Source organism: Olea europaea, chromosome 11 (genome assembly GCF_002742605.1).
Source record: "Olea europaea var. sylvestris chromosome 11, O_europaea_v1, whole genome shotgun sequence".
Classification (NCBI taxonomy): Eukaryota; Viridiplantae; Streptophyta; class Magnoliopsida; order Lamiales; family Oleaceae; genus Olea; species Olea europaea.
In genome coordinates, this window is record NC_036247.1 from 12,772,951 (window position 1) to 12,782,139 (window position 9,189).

Consider the following 9,189-nt stretch of genomic DNA (forward strand, 5'->3'; position numbering starts at 1 on the left):
AAGGAAGTGGATCAAGATGGATTAGTGAACTAGGCTCAAGCCCAAAAATAGATTGCTTGATATGATCAGCCTAATTCAATTAATAATTTGACGCTCTATCAACTAATGTGAGATCCATCTGAGCCACATGCATGACGCATAATTCATTGGTATAATAATAGTTCTCCACGTTTGATCCTTAAATTTATGTGATGATCGGACTCTGAAATAGAAGTTGTCTTCAATTAGGTAATTATTTATGAACTGTCTCTGAAATATGAGCTGATCCAAAGTAAGTGATGGTTTATGAATGACCTTTTAAATGTAGTCAACTTTAAAGAGGTGATGACTTACAAATTACTTCATGTCAAGATTTCAAGTAAATAATTTACTTATAATGCGGACTAAATCATCCCGAAATACAATACAATATCTCCAATACACGAATAATAATCATCTCGTAGGTGAGAAATAAAAATACAATTTCCCATCTGAGGTGATATATGACATAAATAATAATCATCTTGTAGGCAATGCATCTCGCAAAGTGAGGAATAACAATCATCTGTCAAAGGTGAAATAAATAAAATAATCATCTCAAAAGATGAGGCATATTGCTAGGCGAGGATAAATAGAAAAATCATTTCATGATATCAGTGGATGGTACCCCTTACGGTCAACTTTTTTAAGCCGATATATCTTTGAGGTTAAGGATGATGCCCCCTTCAATAGGTGAGTGGCTCCCCAACGCATATGCGTGACAGTATCATCTCACAAGGTAAGTAATTTCATGAAATGGAAAATAGGCATCTCATGAAACGAGGAATAAGCATCTCGTTTGGCAGGGAATGAACATATTGCGAGTCGAGAAATATACATCCCTTGTGATCAGACGTCTTGTGGAGCAAGGAATATATAATAAAAAAATATTGTATGATGCAAGAGGATTTACGAATTCGCCTTCAATAATTACGGACTTGGTCCGCCTTCAATAGTTTTCTAAAGAAGTAGGGCATAGATCTATCATAACTATTCTTGAGAAACACCAAGATGAAGATAATAACGGCAGCAAAGTTAGAGGTGGATATGAAGGATTATGGATGTAGTACCATCTCCCATGCACTTCAAAGCCCATCTCGTAACTTGGGTTTTCAATTTAAAAAGAGCAATCTTATTAAGACGAATAATAGAATATGCTTTTGAGTCATGTCAACTTAGATCATTCGATTGGACATTAAAATTTTATTGATTTGAATAAGTAAAACTATTTTCATTAAGTTGAGAATTGAGAGCAAATTCTAACATAGTACAATAGCATGGACACAACCAATCATGCCACTTGTATATATTATTTGACATTATTGTTAACATTGTATCACGTATCACACATGATTAGACAGTTTTTGAATTCAACACACTTTCCCGCCAAAGTATGTTCGAATTTGTACACAATGTCATCTAAGTTGTCATCCGTGGAATGTACAAGAAGCTTTATTTGGACCCGACTATTCAAACTTTAATCCTCAAAATTTATTGAATCGGACCGATTCGTTTTTATTCTCGTAGATTTTTTTTGATAAAAAGGATCATTCATCTTTAATCAGAAGGTCCTCAAGATATAGAGATATGTTTGTTCCATGTAGTATTCGTATGGATGTTGAAACTTTAGGGCCTGTTTGGGCCTGATTTTATCACCCAAAAAATTGATTTTTTGACCGTTATTTCACTATTCCAGTCGTCATATTTGACTTCTTCTCTCACAGGTGAACCCTACTTTTCTCTTAACGGTCAAAAAATCAATTTTCAAAATCACTCCCAAACAGGCTCTTAAACTAAAGAAGGCCAGTAAACATAGGTTATAAATCAACATTGATAAATCATTTTAAAAATTTTTACTCTTTTTTTTTATATTGAACTAGAAATTAAAGTATATTTTTAATTTGGAGAAATACGTGTTCTACATCATTTATAAAAATTATTATTGACCAATAATTACATGGATTTATTTTGTATTTAAACGAATAAAATAAGGATATGAGTGTCTTACTCAATTGTTGATACTTCTATGAGCGTCTCACGTTACCGTTGAACAATTGCATTGAGTTTTTGTTTTACTTTTTCTAATACATAAAATAAGTAACGCAAAAATGAGTGTCCTAAGTGCATTTTCTAGCAAATTAAGGGAAACATAACAAATATATATATATATATATATATTTGATTTGCCTTTCCATTTTGACATCATTGAATTTTCAAATAAATTTATAGATAGAATTATAAAATTTTAGATGCTAATATTTTTCAATTATGCTACAAGTACACCTATTTTTATATCATTTTTGACAGCTCTCACACATAACACGAGTTGACCCCTCGATTAAAATAATCGTGGGGCCCACTCGTTTGAGTGGACTGTCAAAGTGAGTGTACAGTAGGTGCTGTACACTTAGCTTAATTCAATGTTCTTTTATTGGACAATCTCATTACATGTATACTAACTTTTACACTCTTAACTCTAGTGGACAAGTGACTTTATTCTTTACTGTGAAGTTTCGACTGGCATGTCAAGTTCGGATAAAACTTGACCATACACGTTCATTTTCTTAGCCCAACAAGTTTCGACAGGTCCTATTTTGACGCTTCTTATATAAAAATAATGGGGCCAAACTCTGAAAATATAAAATCATGGGGTACAATATGCAATTACACTAAAGTCCTCCAATTGACGTGGCAAATACTGATAAAACTCGACCGTACGTGTTGATTTCCGAACCGGATAAAATACACGCTTTCAGTTTCTTCATTTCTTCTATCCAAAAATAGCAAAATATTAACAACCCAAATTCTTCTATAGATAACTTCGTCCATGCACGTTGTTCTTGTCCACAGAACTATAATATTTTGAAAGATTCGTATTCTACTGGTTTATTGTATCGATATAAAAAAATTTCGAGATTTGTGTCCAAAAATGGCTGATATTTACTGTTCGGAGTGTAAACGGCCGACGGAAGTGGTGTTCGACCACTCGGCGGGGGACACCGTGTGCTCGGAGTGCGGCCTGGTTCTGGAGGCGCACTCCATTGACGAGACCTCAGAGTGGAGAACTTTTGCGAATGAGGTCGGGGATAATGACCCGGTCCGTGTTGGTGGGCCAAATAATCCTTTGTTGGGTGATAGTGGGCTTTCGACGGTGATTTCGAAGCCTAATGGGTCAACGGGCGAGTATTTGAATTCGTCGTTGGGTCGGTGGCAGAACCGTGGGTCGAACCCGGATCGGTCTCTCATTCAGGCGTTCAAGACTATTGCTACCATGGCTGACAGGTTTGTGTTATCTTTGGCATATTTTGGTTTTTTTTTTTTTTTTTTTTGGCTACACATTTAAAATTATTATTTTTGGACATTTCAATAGAAGGGTTTTTATGTTTATAGCTTTGTTATTACAAATTCTGAAATTTTCAATAATTTTCTTCTCATTTCTCAGGTTGGGTCTTGTTGCAACAATAAAGGTTCTTACTTTTCTCTATTTTGATTATTGCAGTTGAATTCAGATATGCTACAAATGCATTGGTGTCTTTGCGTGTGTGTACGCGCGAGTACGTGCTAGAGATTGTTAAAAAAAAAAATAATAATTCTTGGTGTTGTATATGGTTTGTGTGTGTGTTCGTAACTTGGAATCGTTTACATGAAATTTTTTATTTTTATTTTTAGCAATGCGGAATCACGTTAATATGTTAATTTTATTTGATTGCTGCTTAAACTAGAACCCTTTATTCTAGTAGGTTGAAGCATTTTTAGGTCTACACAATACATGCTCTGACCATGTAAGTTGGCATTCATTAATTTATCCTAATGAATGCCACGCCACGTCCACTTTTTGCCATATATCCGTAATTTATGTTATTCAATTTTCTGTTCATGATATAATAGACATTTTGTCCTTTAATGACCCAACGATCAATTCATAAATCTATTTCCATAGAACTCACACCCCACTAGTGGAACTGTGAAAGCCTATGGCCGCAAGGAGAGATCATCTCTTAAGACGAGCCCAGATCTACTGATCCGAACTTGCTGTCCCCAATACATTTTTGACAGCTCTGCACATTACCCTTGGTGTCTTCCTATCTGCTTTGCTAAGAAGAGGTGATGTGTCGAGGTGTCAAAAATGTATTGGGAGAATAGCAACTTCAGGAGAGCAGGTTTCAACTCTCGTAAGATATGGCAAACCTGAAAAAATATGTATGTCCTTAATGAAGTCATTTGCACTGGAAAATTAGAGCAATGCTATTCATCTAGATGATCTTCATTTGTCTATGGGGCAATAGACAGTGGGTGACTGCCACATCTTCCAATGAAGATAAATGCATTCCAACTTCATTTGGCAATGTGGCAGCAGCAACTAATGATGATCATCACTTTTCATGAATAGCATTATTTGGAAAATTAGGGTGGCTTTTTGATTTGACTGACTGAGTAGTTTTGTTAATCTAGTGATTGATTTTATGTCTTGATATTTTGGAGAGGTTGCTGATTTAATATACATGAACCCGTGATTGCCTATGACTCTGGTTTTAAGGATCGAGCAAATGAAATATATAAGAAGGTAGAAGATCAAAAGCCTCTTAGAGGACGAAATCAAGATGCTATTTTGGCTGCGTGCATCTACATTGCTTGTCGACAAGAGGATAAGCCACGTACTGTAAAAGGTATGCTGTAATGGCTGCAAATTTTAGCTTTTTCACAGGACTTAACTTTGTTACTATCTCTGAACATGTGGCTTGCAAACAGAAATTTGTTCTGTGGCCAATGGAGCCACCAAAAAAGAGATTGGTCGAGCAAAAGAGTTCATTGTGAAACAGCTGGAGATCGAAATGGGCCAGTCTATGGAGATGGGAACAATTCATGCAGGGGATTTTTTGGTGAGTTTGTACTGAACACTTTACGCCCCACCCCCGTGGTCCCCTTTTTTCTCAAGAAGACACCACAGCTCACCCAGATGCATTCTGTCATCAAATCACTGTATTGCAGAGACGTTTTTGCTCACATTTGGGCATGACCAATTTAGCTGTCAAAGCTGCTCAAGAAGCAGTACAAAAATCAGAAGAGCTGGATATAAGGTTCTTTCAGTTTTCCCTTGTTTTGCTTTAAATTTTTTTCAGCTAATTGTTTATTTTTTCTTTTAGTGGCAAAACATACCAGATACCGTTCCACTTGATCATGTTTTTTGACCGCCTAAAACTTGAAAATGACGTTATATCCAATACAAACACGAGAGTTGGAAATTTTACGCGATTAAGAATTCTGTCTCCCCTTTCTGTGTTTGACAGGAGAAGCCCCATATCCATAGCAGCTGCAGTAATTTACATAATAACACAACTCTCAGATGACAAGAAACTTCTCAAAGGTCAGAACATTCTATTTGGTCACTTTCATCTTCATGTGGTGTTGTGAATATATAGTTGCTTTAGATTTCCCAGTAGTTTAATAATTAGCCTTACGTAGTGGAGAAAAAAGATTCTTATAACCGACAGCTAAATTTTTTGGAGCAAGGCTTAGTTCTCGTTGGTAGTGCTTTTAAATGCGTATAAGCTACAAGTCCTACAGAATGTGTGGATAATGAGAATTAGTAACTTGTGGGTCCTACGAAATCCGTGGATAAAAAGTATGCTTAACCGGATTAAATTATTATCTAAGCTTTGCCTCTTTAGTTTGTTTGTTGTTGATGTTAACTTCTAGTTTGTGCAGATATTACACTGGCCACAGGAGTAGCAGAAGGCACAATTCGCAATTCATACAAGGATCTCTATCCATACACTTCAAGAATCGTACCAAGTTGGTATGCGACAGAGGATGCTCTTAGGAATCTTTCCAGCCCTTGAGTTCTTGATCCTGGCAAAGTTGCATCCCCTGATGAAGGTTACGGCTACTTCTGTACATTTGGATGATGTTAGAAACTGGGTTCTAATGTAGTTCTAGTAGATGTTTGTAAGTTAGTACAGAGTTATGGGTCTTGGTTCTCTTGGATGATAACGTTATTGTACATGTATTCGTTTACGTAGGTTATCTATTTTGCTGAAGTTTGTCCAACCCATTGCTCTTCATTTAAGCGCATCGTTGAATCTCAAGAAGCCTATTCTTATCATGTAGCGTATATTAAGAACCCAAATACGAGCGTCAATCTGATTTTATGCATATCAGAACACAATAGGGTATACGCCAACGAAAATTGGTGTTATCAATTAGAAGTGTAGGCTAGACAAGCATGGATTCAGGTAAGCATATAAAAAGCATGTTCGGCATAGACTTTTCGAAATGAAAATGATTATTTTGGAGAATGTACGGTTGAAAAGTGAAAAAAATTATAGGTTCCATAAAATTGAAGGGTTGAAAATAATTTTGAAGAAGAATGATTTTAGAAAACTCCATGCCAAACAAGCCTTAAACCTTTCAGATAAATAATGGCAGAAAATGCTGTTTCACAGAAACTGAACAGAATACATGCTTTACGCCACACCAGGCTCCCATCCGAATCAAAAGCTCAATGTAAAGAGCAAATACTTGACAATCCATTAGCAGTAACATATAATCGAAGATAAGTTATAAATATCATGGAGAAAGGAAATACAAATCCTTGTCAAAAACAACAATACATGGTTAAATTTTAGCATTGATCCACAACTATCAGAACTGTTTCTAGACACTAGAAATCCACTATCCTTGAGAAGCCGCTAACACCATTAGAATCTCCTCCTAGGACTTCTAGAACGATGGCCGCGAGGTGATCTGCAAAAACAATTAGAAAATAGACAAGATTATGTAACTGTAATATGAGAAATGACTTGAACTCTTATTAAGAAATTAAATTTGTGAAAAACATTGAACTCAGAGTTGCTTCTCATTTTCCATCCTAAAATCTGTGGTTACCCTTTCTATTGAAGCTTTTCAACTTTGCTGGCACCAACCATGTCTGTATGGAAAATATGGATTTTGCCATTCAAACAGAGCCAATGACAGGCCCTGTTGACAGGCCGAGGTATTGCCAACACCTCGGCCCTTAATTATTATGCTGCGGGCCCCATGAAATTCAAGATCAAGGGCCAAGGTGTCAAACACCTTGGCCCTGGATTTAAACCCGGGATTTAATCCTGGGTTTTGTAGCAGGTCTGGGAAAATATATTGGCATATGCTAACATGTGGACGTATCTGTCCTTTTCTGGGACCCGAGGGGTTGATGTTGGGATGGCCATCAATTTTAGAAAGATTTTCATCCCTTCTATGAAACTATTTCAAATAAACAGCATCTATTAAACTATTACACGTTTACTAAATCATTCTTTCAACAAAATACAGAAGTTTGAAATCCATTGTGAAGTCATATTTTGACAATAAAAACTAGTTGTAAGGCAAAAACCCCTATTCTCCTATGACATATACTTTTCAAGGGAAGTATAAATAAACAACCAACTCGCAATGGAATTTAAAATTGAAAAGGAAGATGTACACATCAAACAACAGATAACTGATGGCATATCTCATAATTACATAATGTCCATATCCTTGATCAAATAAACGAGTTGGACAAATATGAAAATCTAAGTTTCAGGGATGTTTTATCAATAGAATCATCATAGAATAAATTTCAACTCTCTGTAAGGTTGAGCAGTCATCTCTTTCCACTGTGTATATCAATTTTCCTAAAATCCAAACGTTAACAATAAAGACCCCATAAACCATCCGCTCCATTTGAAATGATCGAGTAATATGTTAACTTTTTTTTTTTTTTCTTTTTTCTTTTTTCCTCTCTCTCTCTCTCTCTCTTTTTCTATAACACACACTTTCGTTCCCATTTTGTCGCTCAGCCAAAATCATTTCTACTAAGTGTTGGTACTGAGTCTTTTGATGGGAACTAAAAGGGTGATTGTTATGGAAACTCTAAGATATTTATGTTCTCCAATTTTATCATCATTTACTATGAGCAAAGTTGAATAAGGCATCCAAATGAAGTTTGAACAATTATGAGAATGCAATACTGATAAAAACAATAACAAATACATAAGACATGTACCTCCTCCTCATATTCCTGCTCCTGAACGGACCTTTGCTGAATGCCCAATCAACAGTTATGGCCTGGGTGAGCAGTTCCGTCCCATCCATTTCACTTATAGCTTTCTGTGCTTCCTCAAAGTTCTCATATTCAATTAGTGCATAACCCTAGAGAACAGGTCAACATGTCAAGTTAGTTAAAACTAACTAACAGTGAACCACAGCAAATTGAGGTACACTTTCACTAAAAAAGTAAATGACCAGCTCAGTGAAGCTTATTTTACACAGATTGTTGTTCAACAAGACTTCACTAGAAGAACAGAAATACACAGTATCCATAAATACATAGTATCTTTATTTAAGCGCACATTTGCTAATGTTCTTACTGTGGTAACAAATTTATTTAACTATCTTTACTCTCATCCTAAGATCAAAAATCTCAGTTAAAGTAATACACATGTTGCCATAAAGTGGAAGTTACTTTAAGCTGTGATTTAAAAAAATAAAAAAGATCCTGAAATGGAAATATGTGATTTTATGGGACACAGGAGCTTGAAGAATCCTACCAAAGCTGGCAGGGTTCTATCACATCATGACTTCCAGTTTTTCTTTTGATTTTTTATAGGTCCACTTTCATTACTACCATAAGATTCCTTTCTTTTTCTTTGCAAGACTTATCTTTAGTCCAACGTTCTTTCATCCAAAAGAAGACGTGCTGGCATGCAGTTCGATTATGAGTACTAGTCTTTTTGTAAATTATAAACAGGCCTCGTTTGGGAGACCGTTATTTCACTATTCCAGCCGTAATTCTTGACTTCTTCTCTCACAGGTGCCCCCCCCCCTCCACTTTTCTCCTAAAGGTCAAAAAATCAATTCTTAAAATCACTACCAAACAGGCCCATATTACCTGCTTTGATTCTTTATATAAATAATATCATTATACCCTTGTAACAACTATCATTCGGCTAATGTATCAGGGTCATAGCTCCCATAGGAGACCCTTTTGGTGTATAAGTTTCATCTTTTTCTTTAAATTGAATAGCTCCCTAGTTCTTACAGGACCCACCCAACGCCCAAAATATTGAGTTTCTCAGGTGTGCATATGGGGAGGCTCATTACTTCAACTAGTCCCCATATTCCTCGAATGAATCTCTTAATTGTTGAGAA

At 35.8% G+C, this 9,189-nt stretch overlaps 1 protein-coding gene and 1 long non-coding RNA gene across 2 annotated transcripts; one reads left to right on the forward strand and one right to left on the reverse strand.

Annotated features, from left to right (window-relative positions):
- Positions 1-2,763: 2,763 nt before the first annotated feature.
- On the forward strand, positions 2,764-6,066 carry LOC111403423 (transcription initiation factor IIB-2-like). The gene is made up of 7 exons (XM_023031925.1): positions 2,764-3,300; positions 3,461-3,485; positions 4,556-4,685; positions 4,768-4,898; positions 5,008-5,096; positions 5,307-5,383; positions 5,725-6,066. Exons 1-7 carry the CDS (start codon positions 2,948-2,950, stop codon positions 5,856-5,858), a joined length of 939 nt encoding a protein of 312 aa, XP_022887693.1. The 5' UTR covers positions 2,764-2,947; the 3' UTR covers positions 5,859-6,066.
- A 399-nt stretch (positions 6,067-6,465) lies between these two features.
- On the reverse strand, positions 6,466-8,233 carry LOC111403424. The gene is made up of 2 exons (XR_002704454.1): positions 8,045-8,233; positions 6,466-6,762 (listed from the first exon to the last, which is right to left on the reverse strand). It is a non-coding gene; the product is annotated as an uncharacterized LOC111403424 (long non-coding RNA).
- Positions 8,234-9,189: the final 956 nt, after the last annotated feature.